The sequence below is a fragment of the Anabrus simplex genome, chromosome 12, assembly GCF_040414725.1.
Source record: "Anabrus simplex isolate iqAnaSimp1 chromosome 12, ASM4041472v1, whole genome shotgun sequence".
NCBI lineage: Eukaryota > Metazoa > Arthropoda > Insecta > Orthoptera > Tettigoniidae > Anabrus > Anabrus simplex.
In genome coordinates this window covers 74214369-74233909 of record NC_090276.1, presented here as the reverse complement: position 1 = coordinate 74233909, position 19541 = coordinate 74214369, and the positions used below count along the sequence as shown (strand labels likewise).

At 42.3% G+C, this 19541-nt stretch overlaps 1 protein-coding gene across 3 annotated transcripts in view; it reads right to left on the bottom strand.

Moving 5' to 3' along the window:
• The window catches only part of LOC136884284 (mitochondrial amidoxime reducing component 2), a 65639-nt gene that overhangs the window by 17741 nt on the left and 28357 nt on the right, over positions 1–19541 (bottom strand). For all 3 annotated transcript variants that reach the window (XM_067156353.2, XM_067156352.2, XM_067156351.2), the window contains exons 2-5: positions 9826–10042; positions 8448–8624; positions 2227–2407; positions 23–225 (exon numbers count right to left, since the gene is read on the bottom strand). In XM_067156353.2, the coding sequence (XP_067012454.2) occupies positions 23–225; positions 2227–2407; positions 8448–8624; positions 9826–10042 (778 nt within the window). The remainder of the gene's footprint in view (positions 1–22; positions 226–2226; positions 2408–8447; positions 8625–9825; positions 10043–19541) is intronic.

Here is a 19541-nt window from a genome sequence, read left to right as displayed (position 1 = left end):
ACGCTAGGTGCGAGCGCCTCACCTTGTGCACGGCATCACGTTCCTGAAGATCACATCCCCAATACGGACATAGTCCCAAGTATCTTCGTCGAACGCTTTTGGTCCACGAATAACAAAGTTGGGTCTGAAAGTGAGAGGCGTGACTGGCTCGGTGAGCCGCGTGTTGAGATCGTCCACAGATTCTTGAACGATCATGTTGTACGAGGAGGCATCTGGGAGAGCTCCCTGAAAGAAACAGATAGTTTCAAGACCCAGGTTAATAGACATGATACATCATAGCTGTGTGCAAGAGATAAACTAATGGAAACTTTATATTTCACAAAATACTTTGCTCCACAGCTGTTCCAATTATTATAAAAACTATTCAGATCAACTGTGGATCTCACCTCTGTAACCAGGAACTTTTGAGAAATAATGATGATGGTGTTTGTTGTTTAAAGAGGACTAACAGCTAGGTCATTGGCCCCTAATGGTATGAGATGGAACAAAAGGACATCATCATAAGTCGTGTAACTCATTGCTGAGCGTCGTGACCCCATTTGACTTCACACAATATTCTGGATTAAGCGGCGCCAACTTCGACGATGTTCAGCTTCTCTTAAAGCCTGCTGAAGAGTCAGACCGGTGGTACGCAGAACTTGATCAATCCACCTGCTCGATGTCCTTCCTCGTGGTCTTCTGCCGACAACTTTGCCTTTCATGATACACTTCTCCAGATTTTCACTATCCTGTCTTACAATATGTCCGAAGAATTGGACGATTCTCTTTATGACGCGAGAGGAGAGACGTTCGGAGATATTCAGTTCTTGAATAATAGATGCACCGTCCAAGGTACATGGAGCATCCTTCTTCAACACCACATCTGAAAGACGTCGATACGGTACTTATCTCTTGCCTTGACCAGGTCTCGGAACCATAAACGAAGACACAGAACACAAGAGAATCAACTAGTCTAATCTTTGTACTGTTTGTGATTGCTCTGTTTGCTCATGGCAACGCGCCCTAAGGTGATACGTCTCCTAATCTCTTTGTCAGAACTTCCAGTATCACAGATGGTCGACCCAAGGTATATACAGTCATTTACCATTTCCATTTCCCTTAATTGACCTGTCAGCTACTCTGTCAATTATCATTAGTTTGGACAAAAGGACATAATAATTAAAATTTAAATACATCCACTAGAGTAGAATTTAAAATAAATGATGATGAAAAATAATTATGAGATTAAAACAATCAGTGGGTCCAATTCGCAATGCCTTATTTTCTAATAAAATTATAAAACATATAGGTTACAATGGAATAAGGCATTGCCTCGAAGTACAGAGATACGTATCATTCAAGTTAGAAATTAAAATAACACATTAAAATACACAAACACAAACTAAAATAGATTCAATGGGATGAAAGGGTAGTTAACAAAAATACTCTAATACAAAGGACATTATTACACATGATAAAAAATGACCAGTATCCCTCATAAAGCAGATGACGAGGTATGCTGACTACTCGTCATCTCGTAGGATAAGGAAAATGGCATTCGGGAGTTGTAGATTGGCCAGGCCCACGCACTCCGTAAGGATGTGTACTACGGTTAGATGACCACCGCAAGAACAAACCGGGGGGGGGTTCATACCCTCAGTATGTAGGAGTGCGTTACTATGCCGTGACCAATCTGAAGACGAGATAATACCACTGCTTCTCTCTGAGAAGCCCGAAGCAAAGTCTTCCATACCTTGATAGTTCCTTTTATATCGCTCTCAGCTTATTTGGGAGAGGGTGGCCTGCCACTCCATCTCCCTGTGCTTTTGAGTAATATTGGGAAAGGAACAAGCCTGGCATAGCAGTTTATATAGATACTGAAATGGCATGCAATCACATCCACCACCACATTTCGGAAGTGCAAAGCTGCTCTCACGGGGCCAGGGCCAAAGCGGAAGACTACAGCTTTATCATGAAGCTGCATACAGTGTATCAAATCCTAGCGGTATCAGTATAGGCACTTGAGGGAACGGGAGAAGACTGACTGAGGAGAGACGACAAAAGATAGAAGATACATTGGAAGCAGGAAAAGAATAATGAAAAGACAGGAAACTATGGTGGTCCTTGTTTCACAACCCGTCCCAAGAGAGCACTAGAAACAGGAACTGATTATCGTCTTTCAATTGAATATTAAACAAGATCTTAAAAAAAAAAAAAAAAAAAAGATCTGGAAGACAGTTAACTTACCACATCCTTCCGATGCAAATACTTGAAGACTTTATATTCAGGCAGCACGTCACGTGTCGCCTCCTGCCGAGGATAGTACACGAGTCGAGGTTTAATGTGGGGACCATTAGACATGTAACGAGCCAGCCATTCTGCAACCTCATCTCCGCAGTCTATGACTTCCACGATCTGCCTCCAGACCCTGTCCAGTGAATACATGTGGTCAAGTGTGAACAGGCTGACAATCATTCATCTAAAGCGAAGCTAACTATCAATAGGGCAGAAAATACTGTTTATTACATAATCATACTACGCAGTAGTCAAATTTTGCCCTGTTTTGATCACTGGGTCCTAACAACTAGGTCATCTGCCCATGATGGTTCAGATTAGATTAAAATTTACCCATTAACTAAGATCAATATGTAGTCTACCATGCAGGATAAGATTTTTTTTTAAATTTGTGAATCTGATTCTCACCACCTTATTTTTTGTAAATATATTATAAAGTATGAATTAAAATTTAGTACAACTCACTAAGCATTGATTTAAAATAAAAGTCTTATATGTTACAAAGATCTAAAAAGCTAACATCAAATTTAAAAAGTAAAACTAGTAGGCACAAATGCAGTAACAAGATAATTTACATAAAAAGAGATATTAAAAACAAAATTCATTTATAGTATCACAAAGATTAAAAAATAACTATAATAGTTTTTACCACTAAAATTTGATTAATCATCATCATCGTTTTACAGTTCCAGTTTCCTGGGTACTGTTGGCGAGCCTCTTCCAGTCTGTCTAATTGAGATACGTTCTGTTGTTAACGACGTCCTCCAGTGCCCTTCCTTGACCTGCTATGTCCATCCAGTGGGTTCTTGTCTCTCCAAGTTAACATAAGCTGTCCCTGTTGACTCCATCCTCATTACATGCACAAAGCACCTCATGCTGACCCAATATAACAATGATGTCTCAATCCCAAGTTCCTTTCTAACCATGTCATTCCTTAACTTGTCTAGTTAGGTTTTTTGAATTGTGGACCTCAGGAACTTCATCTCAGATGCCTGCAACCTTGACGAGACTTTCTTAGTGAGGGTGGAGGTTTTGAGTGCATGAAGTACTGACTGAATATCACTAGCTTTGATTTTGTTGGTTCTTTGGGATCCCAGAGGAGTGTTTGTACTTGCTGGTATAGTGCACTGCCTTGCTGGACTCCACTTTTGGTCTGGAACAGGGATGAATGTCTGTCACTCAATTGCACACAGCTGGTACAGTGCTCATACAGCATCTGAACTTTCCTCACCAGTTCCTCTGGTACATTCCTTTATCTCAGTCATTCCCATATCTTCTCTTTTGCAATGCCGTCATGTGCCTCTTCAATATCAAGAAAAATCATAAACAGATGTTTGCCTATTTCCCAATATTAAACGGACCAATATTCCTCAATAAATGGATGACAAGGTCTACTGTTGGCTTGTCATCTCGTAGAATGAGGGATATGGTGCTCAGAAGTTTTAGGCAGATCAGCCAAGCCCCTGACTTTAGAAGGATGTGCACTAGCGGTCTGCATTCCCCATTTACGGTCGAACAAAAGTAGTCGTGTACTTAAGTTCTACTCCGCTAGCGAGCATGACCTCTCCGCTCGACAATTTGAGCAAACTCAGCAGATTTGGTCCGTCTGATTCACATTCGCTGTCGCTACGACATTCGTTACAAACATCGAATGGGAGTCCAACGACAAGGTGAAAGTAAAACCTGAGAGGAAGCAATATGGATTACTAAATTAAGAAAAGATGAAGAGCGAAGTAACGTTCTTTATTATTTAACATACTCAAACATGTAACACTGCCGCCCCATGATTGTGTGTTCCTTCACTCACAACATTGGAATGAAATACTGAACGAAGTAAACAATATGCCCAATGGTTTGATTACAGGTGATGTTCAGTATACTCCCCTCCTACTTCGATGCAGAATTCACAACAGTGTAGTAATGACCTTCGGACTTTGCTCAGGATGAGTGGTGTGTCGCGAATGACCTGGAAAGCTGTCTGTATTTTAGGTGCAAGTTCATCTTCTCTTTGTATGGGGTTCGCATAGTAGTCGATTTGTGCAGAACAAACTGTACACTGCCTACTGAGGGTGGGAAACGAACGAGCATTACCTCTGTCTCCCACTTCCCTCCTGTAATGTACAGCAACAAGCATCAGTTGGCTCTCTGGCACAGCAAGTACGACAAGTTCGTCAATTTGAATGGTGCGCCCGGAAATATCCACCAGTCTGACTGCACTATCGTTGTTAACAGAACACGAAGAGCATCACTGAGGTCTGATACAGCCTATATGTACATATATCTCTATGTAGGTGTACTTTGGAAGAAACAAAACTGCCATTTGCCTGAAATATAAAATTGTTTTGCTGCTGGCTCATTCTGTTCGACTTCTCGGTGATGGGGAATTTCTTCAGACTTTCATTGAGGAAATATCCCTAGAGCAGTCGCTGTCAAGAAGGACCAAACGACCCTTCGGAGCAGAAGGTGCATTTAATAAATGGCTTCAATTAGTATCCCTTGCAGCGACACAGCACGGCTGGCCATATTTATCCAGAGCACCGATAAACGTATTGAAATCACAGAGAGGTTCCATAGAAGGATACAACCACAAGACTAGATATCTTCAGTCGCTTCAACGATACTTAGACACTCTTTGGTTGATGTATAACTCATTCATGTCAGTCGCAACAGATTGTGACGAGAAAGAGTATAGATTTTTAAGTACGTCTAAAAAAAGGTAAAATTAGCTCATAAAAATCTCCATTATTTCCCGCCATACACTGCTTGATACACCAGGAAAATTTCTGTGCCTGACTGCAAATTTGAATGAAGTGATGTGTAATTGCATGATCGCATGGACTGAGTCACAGACAATTTAAAAGTTTTCCGGCTGACCTGAAATGTGAACACTGTAATATTCCGTACTTTACAACTATGGGTTGATTGAGACATGGGAGGCTTCTAAAGCGTTTTTTTAAATTTACATTGCAGGAGGAGATAGCTCTATTTACCAAACTGGAGCAACGTAATGTCCCTGAACTTTCTCACCCACATTCGTTGACTGATTTGGCATTTTTAATAGGCTTAACTGAACATGTAAACATGTTAAATTTGTAACTTAAGGGAGTGAAACATCGATTACCACTCTTTTGGATCACACCAATGCATTTATGTTTTAGTTGAGTCAGTTGAATAGCCAGCTAAGAAAAGAAGGGAATCAGGATATTTTCCAAATTTTTATCAGCGTATAGAGATTGCTACCCATGGAAATGTGGTCAAGTATGTTTGCAAGCTTCAGTCCTCATTAAAGGAAGTCGAGTCAGATTTCCAAATGAGTGAAAAGTTTGAAACAAAACTTAACATTTTTTACACACTATTTGCTTCTTCAATGTCCATTGAAGATGATCCTGTAGTAATGGAGTGTGAATTCATTAAAATCCAATGTGATCTTGAACCAAAACAAAAATATGACCAGCGCAAAAATGTAGGTCCCTTTTACAAAGAATTTCCATATACTGTAACCATTTTCAAAAACTTCACGAATTACAGTAGATGTCAACATTTATAGAATGTTTGACTCGACCTGTATGTGAGACTATGCTTAAAGTAAATACAAAATTTTAATATTCCACCTTCTCAATACTAAAAAATCATTTGATGTTTTTACAAAAACATTACAATGACATTAAAAGGTACTAGTTTCGGTCCACTGTGGACCATCATCAGCCTAGCCAAATTACAACAGTAAAAGACATAGTGATAAAAATAGTATGGAGAAATGAGAGAGGATCTAGAAGGATGGGATGGTGGTGGAATGACAGATAAAACCGAAAAAAACCGTATTTGCGAATAATGATAAAAGTAACAGAAGTGTTCACAATGACAAGTAAAATCTTGTGAAGTCACGTAAAAACTCTTGATGAGATAGTCTTTGGTTGGCAGTTGCTCCTCTGTTGCACGATTGACATATATAACTACGTATATGCTTCTAGAAAGTTGTAGATGTAAGTTCCACTTTTGCGTAGAGGGAAGAATTGTCCGATGAGACTAGCACCATATTAAAATTGACAAAGTTGAACCTGTTCTATGGTGGAATTAAAGGCTTTCTGTGTTGAACAGAAGTAGTCTCAGTTCAATCGGGACCCCAATGAACCTGGGGAAAGAAGATAGTATTAACGCGGGTAATCGGATAGAGAACAAGCGAGGCACCGGAAAATATAAACGATGACTCACCTTGCGCTGCGTGGAACAAACTTGCTGGATTGAATGCAACTTACGGAGAGAGCGTGGCGCGGAGTAGATCAGCAGGAAAAGGGTAGGTGAATGCGGAGGGGAGGAATGACGTAAGTGGTGGAGGGTGGGAGGGATGGGAAAGGTTCAAGGCGGGGTGGACGGAAGAGGAAGTGAAGGTGTTTGTACTGTCGGGGGACCCTTAATTGACTTAAAGAAAGAATTTTGAACGACCGATTTGTTTTTTCTGTAATAAGTAATGAAAAGGTCAAATAAAATATTGGGTTTCTCAGTTATTTCGTTAAGGTTATAGTTGGCATCACATGTTAATAAAATAAATAGGTACACAAAATCAGGCATCTACAGGATTAAATGTAATACATGCTCTAATATTTCTGATGTGGGGCAAACCGGCCGGAGCTTCAACATTAGATATTTAGAACATTTCTATGCAGTCAGATACAACAAATTTTCAGCTATCGGCCAACATATGGTCGACTATAACCACAAATTCACGAATATTGAAACAGACATGGACATTCTCAAAATAGCTAAGAAAGGACCTCTACTCAATATAATAGAGAACTTTTACATTCATTTAGATCAATACTTTAATGCCAACTATAACCTTAACGAAATAACTGAGAAACCCAACATTTTATTTGACCTTTTCATTACTTATTACAGAAAAAACAAATCGGTCGTTCAAAATACTTTCTTTAAGTCAATTAAGGGTCCCCCGACAGTACAAACACCTTCACTTCCTCTCCCGTCCACCCCGCCTTGAACCTTTCCCATCCCTCCCACCCTCCACCACTTACGTCATTCCTCCCCTCCGCATTCACCTACCCTTTTCCTGCTGATCTACTCCGCGCCACGCTCACTCCGTAAGTTGCATTCAATCCAGCAAGTTTGTTCCACGCAGCGCAAGGTGAGTCATCGTTTATATTTTCCGGTGCCTCGCTTGTTCTCTACCCGATTACCCGCGTTAATACTATCTTCTTTCCCCAGGTTCATTGGGGTCCCGATTGAACTGAGACTACTTCTGTTCAACACAGAAAGCCTTTAATTCCACCATAGAACAGGTTCAACTTTGTCAATTTTAATCTTGTGCTAGTCTCATCGGACAATTCTTCCCTCTACGCAAAAGTGGAACTTACATCTACAACTTTCTAGAAGCATATACGTAGTTATATATGTCAATCGTGCAACAGAGGAGCAACTGCCAACCAAAGACTATCTCATCAAGAGTTTTTACGTGACTTCACAAGATTTTACTTGTCATTGTGAACACTTCTGTTACTTTTATCATTATTCGCAAATACGTTTTTTTTCACTTTTATCTGTCATTCCACCACCATCCCATCCTTCTAGATCCTCTCTCATTTCTCCATACTATTTTTATCACTATGTCTTTTACTGTTGTAATTTGGCTAGGCTGATGATGGTCCACAGTGGACCGAAACTAGTACCTTTTAATGTCATTGTAATGTTTTTGTAAAAACATCAAATGATTTTTTAGTATTGAGAAGGTGGAATATTAAAATTTTGTATTTACTTTAAGCATAGTCTCAACTCAATACGGAACCTAACAATGAAGTTTATTACTATATGTGAGAACAAATTTATTCTATAAATAAAGTAACAAAATCTTCTGTTCAAAACAGATTATTGGGTACAGCCTTAACTGCATTGCTCTGTATTAAGACAGCTAAATCAATATCATCTTGAATTCAAAATTTGACTCACAAGCAGCACATGTAAACAATTTTTTATCAGCTTATCGAGGAAGTTGAGTTATTAAAAAAATTACAAATGTTATATTGTGGCTATAAGATGTTTTTAAATGTGTTTCTTTTTCTTGAATTAATTTTCGAGTACAGATACACGAGAGCTTACGACTTTTTAGGATATTTATCTTATCCAATTCCACCTTAACAATTGCTCACTAATGTTCAACTTACTTAGCTTTTCTCTTGGGGTGTGTCAGCAGACTGGTGATGTTGATCATGACGCTCTGTTCCATTCCAGGAGCAGTTAACGTTAGTTTATCTCCCTCAATCTTTGGAGTGATCTTGATCATTTCTGGTTGCTGTCGAGCTGTGATGAAGTTATACATCTGATTGACGATCATAAATGTCCTGAAAGAAGATCAAGGGGTAAGTTCGTTCTAAAACCCTGCATTAATAATAGTAATAATGAAGTAGGTTGTTTTTTTTTGTTAATGGTTTAATGTCGCACACACAGAAAACTGCCTTCATGGCTCCTAACGGTAGGGTTTGAACCCACCATCTACCGAATGCAAGCTCACAGCTACGCAGGCCAACTCGCTCAGCAGTAGGTATTTTATTGCTACATGCCATGTCTGTGATAGCCCCTTAAGGTACTTCCTGGAAGGGACTAGTGTTCTCGTCGGTCGGCTTACCTGTGAGTTTCTTGGAGATTCAACGGGAATGTTCTGCCTCTAGCCACCTCACGACTGTTCTGGTTTCCATCACCCGAACTGTAAAATGGAAGGATAGCCGCAAGCTGTCAGTCAAAGTTAGGGTCCGTAGTGGAGTGAGTGTGTTGGGCTTTGGTGGCTGGGCTGAGGGTGATAGAGGTGTTGGCTGTCGTTAGTGTTCCACCAAGATGTGAACGAGGAGCTGTCGTTGTAGTGATGGAGAATCTAGGGAGGTGGGCTGGAGACGATGGCACAGAAGACGTGCACTACATGCAAGTACTGTGTGTGTGGACTGAGGATTGTCGTGAGTCAGCGAGATAGGCCGCCATTGTGAGTGTGAGGGTAAATGGACCTGTGTTAATATTCGCTGTTGTGAGTGTCGTCTTGCTGTTTAATACTGTTGGGCTGTTTAGTTGTTCACTGCATGTGACTGTGTGAATTACTGAACTGTCTTTGGAATAGAACCAAGGAACAGTCATCGTGTGTCGAGTGGCCCATAGCCCTGTGTTCAGGTCCAGTGGTCTCCACACAGCTCCTATATGAGATGACTGAACTTCGAGAACTGAACATACGGATTAGCCGTCCGCAGGTATAGCAACGAGCTGGACCACCTGCTGTACCATAAGGAAGGGAGACTTGTAAATAGTGGCCATTCATAGCTGAATAGACTCTCTCTCTCTCTCTCTCTCTCTCTCTCTCTCTCTCTCTCTCTCTCTCTCTCTCTCTCTCTCTCTCTCTCTCTCCCTCTCCCTCTCTCTCTCTCTGTGTGTATGTGTGTGTGTGAGAGAGAGAGAGAGAGAGAAAACTAAAGATGCGTTTGCAATTTCCCCGCCGCTGTTCAACAAGTACGCTTTATTTACGATTAGGATTACAAAAAAAAAACAGATAAGAGGACTCACCTATCACGCAGAAAGCCGTCTCGCGGACCCAGGGTTTCACACTGGACAGACTGCAGTTTTATGACTGCACAAGACTTGATGGGGAAACACATTATGTCCGCCAGCTCGCCGACTTTGCGCCATTTAGTAGGCAGCCGCCGTTTCCACCACCAATGGACGACGTAAACTCCAACTAGGGCTGCTGCACCGACGGCTATCGTCAGCGTCTTTACTTGATCTGGAAACAAAGCGGGAACACAATTGCATGAATGATCAGTACCAAGCAACACCTCAGCTACAAAACAAGAATTATGGGGCCTATTGCTTTATTTCACACTAGAAATTAGGATTCGAATTGCACTTCCGAGGGCTTTCTATACAATTTCAACCCGTTGTCCGTGAGTAGGGTCGGTCAGTATGTTTAACGCCTTTTGGATTGCCAACGGTCGTAAAAACGCCGGAGTGCTAGAATTTTGCTCTGAAAATAGTGGAGATTCTCGCCGACGTATAAGGTGAGTTTACGATACACTAACGCTATGTCACTAATGCTCATGTCTGGCTCCAGGGCTAAATGGCCTTTGGTCACAGGAGTCCCGTGACCATCATTGGTTAATTTCGTTGGCATAGGTGTATGTGTTGTCTTCATCACCATTTCATCGTCATCACGACGCGCAGGTCGGATAAGACCTCCACCTGGTGAGCCGAACATGTCCTCCGACACTCCCGGCACTAAAAGCCATACGCCATTTCATTTCACTGATGGTGATTAGTAGTTGCTCTACTATTCCCAACAGTAATGTGTTCCTACTGAACGGATATAAGTATTTCTGTAGCAAAGTTTTCAATAAGAAGTATGTTTAAGCGTTGTAGGGGGCAACGCGTCCGCCTATCATCCGGCGGCCCCTGGGTCAATTCCCGGCCAGGTCAGGGTTTTTTAATTGCCTGACGTCCTTCATCTTCCTTTCCTCATACACAACATTCCGCACTACTGCCATTCCAATTACACGCAGGTTCATATAATATGGTAAATGAAATGGCGTATGGCTTTTCGTGCCGGGAGTGTCCGAGGATATGTTCGGCTCGCCAGATGCAAGTCTTTATATTCGACTCCCGTAGGCGACCTGCGCGTCGTGATGAGGATGAAATGATGATGGAGACGACAAATACACCCAGCCCTCGTGCCAGCAAAATTAACCAATGATGGTTAAAATTCCCGACCCTGCCGGGAATCGAACCCGGGACCCCTGTGAACAAAGGCCAGCATGCTAACCATGGAGCCGGACATACAATATGGTGCCAGTAGGGGCGAAAGATCCATATAGGTCGACGCCCCGAATAAACAGCATTTAGTTTTTAGTTTTTTTAATGTTTAACCTCGTCCTGTAGGTAAGGGCGGTATCCCCTCTTTAATGTGAGAGCGTGGATTGGCGACCATGCTCCCCCTAACTCAGTCTGGAATTGCTTCTCTACCTTCATCTTTCCTGTTCGACCTTCCTTCGTCAACTTTTGTTATTTTCCGAGCCCGACGAAGCGTAGAGACTCTTTCGGTTTCGTGCCCTTTGAGGCCCTTCTTTTTTTTTTTTTACAGATACCTTCATTTTTCGAAGTGTTGGACAACTTCCGCCCCCACCCCCACCCCCGGCCCTGATTAGTGTGAATAGAGGACGGTTGACCAGTTGTACAAAAAACACCACCACCATCCGTTCCGGCGATGGAGAGGCTAACATTTCATCAAAAGTTTCAGATCTAGCTCTAAAGCTTCATTTAAACAACTATAATATTGCAGTATGATTCGAGTGTAGTGGTTAGTGTGATTAGTTGCCACCCCCCGAGGCCCGGGTTCGATTCTCAGCTCTGCAACGAAAATTGAAGAGTGGTTCGAGGGCTGAAACGAGGTCCACTCAGCCTCGGGAGGTCAACTGAGTAGAGGGGGTTTCGATTCCCATTCCCATTCCAGCCATCCCCAAAGTGGTTTTTCGTGGTCTCCGACTTCTCCTCCAGGCTAATCCCGGAATGGTACCTAACAGGCGACGGCTGCTTCCATCCTTCTTCCTAGTCTATCCCTTCCAATATTCCCATCCCCCCACAAAGCCCCTGTTCAGCATAGCAGGTGGTCCTCCTTCCCAGTTTCATCCACCCAAAGTCTCTCGCTCCAGGACACTTCTTATACAGAGACCACGGAAAACCACTTCGGGGATGGCTGAAGTGGGAAGTGTTTCAATAAGGCCGACCTCTGTACTGTTTGTGATCGCCCTGTTCTGCCAGATCTTGGTGAGGTTTTCCATAGTCATTCGTTCTAGCGTGATCCATCTCATCTTACCACACTTCCTGTGTCACAGACGATCGATCCACGAAAGAAAGCACCACCTCGAAGTCCCTTAATCGACTTATGATTTGAACCTGTGCTCCCCGATCAATGATTATAATTTGGACTTGCTGAGATTGATGTCTACTCCATCTGATAGACTAACATCTTGGATTTTTGTCTCTAGGTCAGCAAGAGTTCATCTTCGCTGCTGGCTACAAACACATTGTCATCAGCAAATCGGAGATTATTAATAGTTTTTCCACCAATTGATATGCTTCTACTCCATTCATCAAGAGCTTTCCTGATGACATATTCGGCATAGATGTTGTATAGTTGAAAGGATGATACAACACTGTCTAAGAACTTTAGACACATTGAAGAATTTAGAGGTGCGGGCACTTGTCTTCACAGCTGCTATGTGATTGTTGTATAGAACTCCGATCAGTGCTATCAAGTGTGGTGGGACACCGAACTCTATAAGCACCTCCACAACTTTCCCCGAACAACACAGTCAAAGCTGGTGGTGATTATTATTGTTCAAGAGGAAGTACAACTAGGCAACTTCGAAAAATGAAGGTATCGGCCAAAGGAAGACAAGGGCCACGAAGAGCGTGAAAATGAAAAACTCCCTAAACCTGACAACCTAATTACCGTCGGGGTCGGAAAAGAACAAGAGTTGACCAAGGCAGGTCCGATAGAACAGATTAAAGTGAGGAGCCTGGCACAAGTAAGTGGAATCAACGCCAGGACTCAGCTGAAGGCTCCGTGGTCACCAACCCACGTTTCCAAGTTAAGAGTTTCTGGGGCCCCTTTAAGTTGTCTCTTACGACAAGCAGGTGATACTGTGAGTGTTATTCTACCGGCCCCATCCACAGCGGGCCTCATTGAGACTTAGCAGCTTTTGGGTATGGCGAGCCCATCGTAATAATAGCCTATATGAAGCGTAAAACTGGATCGGAACAAAGATCTAACGAGTGTCGCAAAAGCGTGTCTGCAAGGAGGGATGCCAATGCTCCACAGACCGACCCAGGCGACGAGAGGAATAAGGTACCTTTCCTTCCCTAGTTTATCCGCTGCAGGCAGTCCCACTGACTCAAGTCATTATGGGGCTTCCCGACAGAATATGTTCTATGCGGCACGGAAGACGCATGATGCCCGTTTCATGCTCGTTTTAACTACGATAATGAAGTCCAGACATGCCTTGATCAAATAAAAACATTGGAAGCAGCAGACAGTTTCGTGCAATGTTAGGAGCCAAATCATTCGATGTCAGGGATTAGGAGTGTCACATTTCAAGGAAAATATGCATTCGTCTGATTGGACAATCCTCCTGAAGTTCACCGTAAACTACGCAGTTCTCCGTGGCGTTTCCGATAGTGGCAGCGAAATGGACGAGTCATCTCTCTGTTAAAGATGCACGAAAGAGAAAGAAACATGTACTCGGATTTTGTCCCTTCATTTTATTGTTAATGAACCAGAGGCGGCAGTAAAACATAGCTGTTGAGCAAAAAGGGAAACGAATGTTTTGAAGAAGTTTACATTTCACATCAATCAGGAGCTAACAGATTCGTGGCCATGGTAGCCTTCGTGAGTTAGTAGCCCTCTCCCAACACAGCGGTCATTATACAGTATATAGTCCTACAATGACAATGAATCAGGTACGAAACAAACGCTGTAGACCAAGCGAGGAATGGCGGCAATGAAATATATATACAGTATATAATATATATTTATATTCATGCGAAGGCTGCATTCCTTTCCTGCAGGAGAAATATCGCACACTTTGTATGTATGTTCAGTCCGTCAGCGATGCCGCTGGTGGGATCCTCAACAGCTCTGCCATCAGCTGTCATAGATGGCCTAGGCATTACTGAAGAGGCGTACTAGGGAAATAAGGAGTGAGGTAGTTTCCCGTTGCTTTCCTCACCGAGCCAGACGTTGCTATTACATATCAGTCTGCCAAGCCCACTGAAATGCATGCACCGACCGACCCTATGAGCAACATTTTCATACCATTCGTAGCAGGGACTGGCTGTACAAGGAATGGCATTACTAGCATCTTTCACACCTCAGTCACTTTCTTATTGTCAAAACCTAGGATAAGACAGAGACAGATCTATGAAAGTAACAAAATTGCTCTAGCCTATACCAGAAGACATAGTGCACTGTAGACACTAGGTCCTGCCAGCAAAGGCGGACGCACACTTTGGTGATCCGAATTTCGTTGTCCATGGCCTCATGTTTGATACCCAAGAACTACGGTATTGCGTATATCCAATTTGGCTATTTTTACGTCACTAGGCATACATAAAAGTAACATGTGCTCTCTATGGAAGACATTATTGTGTCCGTGTTGTCGCTGTTTAGCATCACATTTATTCCAATAAACAGTACATACGTCTGTCATTTTATTAATTTGAAGCCCTTTTTATTTTAGTTCCACAATATTGTTATTTCTCATGATTAAATTGGTATGCTGTGTCTTTGGGTAACTTTTGTAGAAGTAAGCAGGGTCATGTTGTTAATAGGCCTAAATGATGTCTTATTGTTTGTACAGCTTTTATTGCCGAGTGTGTCCGAAGACATGTTCGGCTCGTCTTTGTATTTGACGCACATGAGCGAGCTGCGTACCTAGGTATGGGGTGGTGATCACGATGATGATCAGCTAATGAGAGGATGAAACATCGCGCACTGCATTCTGCACGTGAAAACAAATATTGATCACTTCAGAAATAATTTTGACAATCACAATTACCGCACGCATATATTATTGTTAGTATTATTAAATCACTCGACCACTCGACAACTCCTATACTGTTGGCATATTTCAAAATATGTAATTGTATAGATCGTACAGATTATGGAAGCTAAATGAATGAATGAATGAATGAAAAACCCGTTGCCGGCACAGCCTACTCCTGTCGATTAACACCAAGGTTGAACATCATCCCCATCCGACGGAAGAATCAACATCAACAGCGCATTTGCCCTCACTCCGTGTGAATTGAGGCTTTTGGAACGCAATCTAGTGATTATAAATTGTCCGTTCTGCCATACTGGAGCACATTCTGATGGAGAATCATATTTCCATCAACGAGACTCGAAACGGCTAACCACAGTATCATGATCACCGAATGAAATCAGCTGATTATAAATAAGAAAATGAAAACTCTTTATCATGCAGTGCCCACAGAATATTCCATTTCCATTGCATAGGTAATTTATACTAGTTATTATTTTGTTATGAAGGGACATAGTGTTGTCTATAACATCTGTTATGTCGTGTTTAACCATAGGACCACTATTGACATAGGTATTTGACAATTACATTTCTTCCTTCTCCTTAATTTCCATTTCAACCGACGTGAATTTATAACTTCGAGTGTAGTGCCTTACTCCTCAACTTGACATACCGGGCGAGTTGGCCGTGCGGTTAGGGTCGCGTAGCTGTGAGCGTGCATCCGGGAGATAGTGGGCTCGAACCCCACTGTCGGCAGCCCTGAAGATGGTTTTCCGTAGTTTCCCGATTTCACACCAGGCAAATGCTGGGGCTGTACCTCAAAGCCACGGCCGCTTCTTTCCCACTCCTAGGCCTTTCCTGTCCCATCGTCGTCATAAGACCTAACTGTGTCGGTGCGACGTAAAGCGAATAACAACTTGACATACCGATTTTCGTTCAATTCTGTTCAGCCATTTCCTCGTGATGCTGTGTCAGACAGACAGGTACGACAGAAAATTAAAAATTGCATTCTCTTGTTAAGGAGAACACGACAGAAATTACCATTCTCTTTTAATTCTGAACAATGTACAGACAAAACTCTTATTTCATATAGACAGATAGATATGCGTTCTTGAATCGTATCGAGCACTAGTGTTATCCAAATGATTCGTGACGTAACTCTCTGCCAATTCCACTGCAATTCGTTCAAGTATTCCGAGATTATCTGTGACGTAAGATAGTTGTTATATCGGCCATGGGGGTCAAGGCGTCAAGTCTCCGTAGTTAGCCGCTTCGAGTTCCATTAGAATGTTGGCCAGTGGGCTAGGAGGAGTGTTGGTATAAAGCATGGATTACATTCCAAACATATCTGCAGCGTTTATATGGAGTGAGGGTAGATGGTGGTTTGTCTGTCGGATAGAGACAAAAAGCCTTGAGCTGACCCCTTCGTGCTACTCGACAGGAGGAGGCTAAGTGCCAGCACTGGGTTTTACTCTCTCCTAACCCACTATCATATATGAATCATTTAATCTCATTAACTCTTTTGATGAGGTTGGCGTCGGGAAGAGCTTCCGGTCATAAAAACTCGCTACGAAGATTCATCTCACTTCATACCCGCCCCCGTAGAGACTCTCTCTCTCTTATTATTCCTCCGACTACTTCCCTCTCTCTTAGGAACGAAATTTACCGATTAAGGCGAGTATCATAGACAACTTTATTTTAGAAATAAATCCCTGTATTTACGTGTGTGTCTCTTGGGTGGCGAAACCTAGTGTTTACGGTGCACTACGTCTTCTGATATGGCCTAGACCAAATTTAATTACTTTTATTGAGCTGTCTCAGTCACATCCTTGGCTTTAACAATATGAAAGTGACTGAGCTATGTTAGTAATACCATTCCTTATGCGGCCAGTCCCTATTATGAATGGTGTGAAAATGCCGAACACAGCGTCAGTTGGTGCGTGAATGTCAGTGGGCTTGGCAGAATGATATGTAATAGCAACTTCTGGCTCTGTGAGGAAAGCAACGGGGAAACACATTACTGCTCATTGTCGCTTAGGCCATCTATGACAGCCGATGGCGGAGCTGTCGACGATCAAACCAGCCTTCAAGGCCGAATACCAAACATACTGTACATGTACTTATGATTTTTTTTTTTTAAAGAACGTGATTTTATGAAATACAGTTTGGAAACTTTATAAAACCTTCCGAAATGTTCGAGTCTAAATTCTCAACGTACTGCATTATATTTGGACCTAGGAGCACTGAAGGTGAGGTCATGTGTGGCGCGTAGACAACACCAACACAGATCATATTTGTCTGCCATTTAACCAGTTGTTCATCTGTTTACAAACTTCTTTTGAGAATTTGCTCTCTTCTAGGCCTTCCTATTTTTTTCCTTTCTTCTTATTTGTTCAGTTATTATGTCATAATACAGCTACATGATAAATTACCTTCCTATGGTTTATTTCTATTTGCTTATCTGAATGTTAATGATATCGGACACCGAACGTGACCTGCACATTTCTGTAACTGGACTCATTATGCATAGAAAGAATTGACGCTTACTGCAGCATAGTGTACTTGATTGGAAGAGTTCACAAAGCCAATCCTATCTTCCTCTCTGTACTCTGTGAATTACAAGCGTAAACAGATATAGGTATGTCACCGAGGACGTGCAAATAAGGTTTCTGTTAGTTTCAACGTCTCACTAAGTACATTTTACGGTTTTCGGAGACGCCTAGGTGTCGGAATGTAGTCCCGCAGGAGTAAATATACCGACACGAGGCACTTTCAAATACCACCGGACCCAGGCAGAATCGAACCTGCCAAGTTGGGGTCAGAAGGCCAGCGCCTCAACCGTCTGAGCCACTCAGCCCGGCAGTAATACTAATAGTAAGGAGTACTGGGGGAGGAGAAAACAGAAGGCCCAAGTAACAAGAAGATATGATCCCCGTGGTCCTCAGTAGGCCCAAACGACAAAGAAGAAGAATACCTACAACAAAAATGTTCTATCGTATGGGGAAAGTCATATACACACTGTTGTTAAACTTCAGTCCCTGTATCCTGAAGAAACGTTGAGTATGATCGGAAAAGGTGGACTCGAAGATATGCGGAAGAGATAAAAATAAATAATCAGAAAAAATCTAGGCCCAAGTGTAAAACATTTTTAAATGGGGAGAGGAGGCTCCAACCTAACAAAGAATAGAATCAGTGATTACCGAGAAAGGTGGCTGTGCGGTTAGAGTCGCACAGCTGTGAGCTTGCATTCGGGAGATAGTGTGTTCGAACCCTACCTTCCAGCTCCTAGCCCATCATCGCCATAAAACCTATCTGTGTCAGTGCGAAGTAAAAAAGAGTGGTTGACTTGAAGGGGAAGAGAAGGTTACTGTTCTATGGATACTAATTGTTGAGGGGTGATGAATAACCGACTGCTGAAGATAAACTTTGAAAACTTCAGGAAGAGGAAGACAGAGCTCAAATAGTTTCCAGAAATGACGTTCGACTTGAATAAGATGGGGATTACGGAAGGTGATATAATGGGGATAAATCGATTTAGACAACTCGTCAAAAAGTCCCGCGGTTTCCAGGAGACTGGGGAGACACTAATGAGAAAAGGGACATCCTACAGAGAAGAATAGAAGAAGGAAGTAGGAGAAAGCATTAAAATATACTGGCAGAGAGAAAAGGCAGAGAAGAGTGCAGAATACCGTTCATCGTGAGCTCACAGCATCCGATTGTCCTTGTATCGGATCAAATGGAATATTAATAAAGAGTTCCGATAAATTTAAATAAATACATTATTTTCTCTTCCATGCGCAATATTCGGAATTGTCATGTTTTCCCTTTAAAATTAAAATCATTCGCCATTGTTATGTTTAGAGCCTAATGCCCTAATACGTCCAACATCAACGTCTTCCAAAAGCTGCCTGTCCATTCAACAAAATGGCGTCGTTCTTCCATCCCTGTGACGTACACTGGTTGCGTCATTGCAGTACCATATTTTTTTAAATGAACTTATTCTATTGTATGAATTATTATAATATTGTAATTGTATGCCATTTATTACAATACCGGTATTCATGTTATATTAATTATAATTTGCGTAGAAATTGGTACAATTGAACTGTGAATGCCTTCGACTTGAACTCATGCTACGCCACTTGAACTGCTAGTACGGCCCTAGATGGGGTATGAGCAGGTAGAGGTTGAATAGTGTTCCCCCATGGTAAATGATATAGCGAAAAATAAATAGTGGACATTTAACCTCGTGTTACTTGTAGAGGAGAGATGTGCCGGGACTCTCCAACCCGCCCGAAGAAGATCGATAATCGCGCATCATCCTCCATATTACTTGCAGCTACTACCGTACCATACATCAGCGACATGTGGTTCACCGAGTAGGAAGACTGGCCTCCTTGCGTCCCCGACCTCAGCCCAGTCGAAAACGTGTAGCCGAGACACGTTTTGATGTTCGGGAGGAGGTTGCCAAGGAGGAGCATGGCTTACGTTCCTCACAGGCTTCAAGCGATAATCGAAGCCGCAGGCATTTATGCGAGTTGCTAGTTGAGCTCGCACGGTACGAGAGGTGGTAGTATACAATTCATGACCACTAGATTGCGAGCCAAAAGCCTTGATTCAATTCCAAACTTCTCCGGGTGTTAATATGGAATGAGGACATATGACGCTGTCGATGGTGATTCGGCTGTC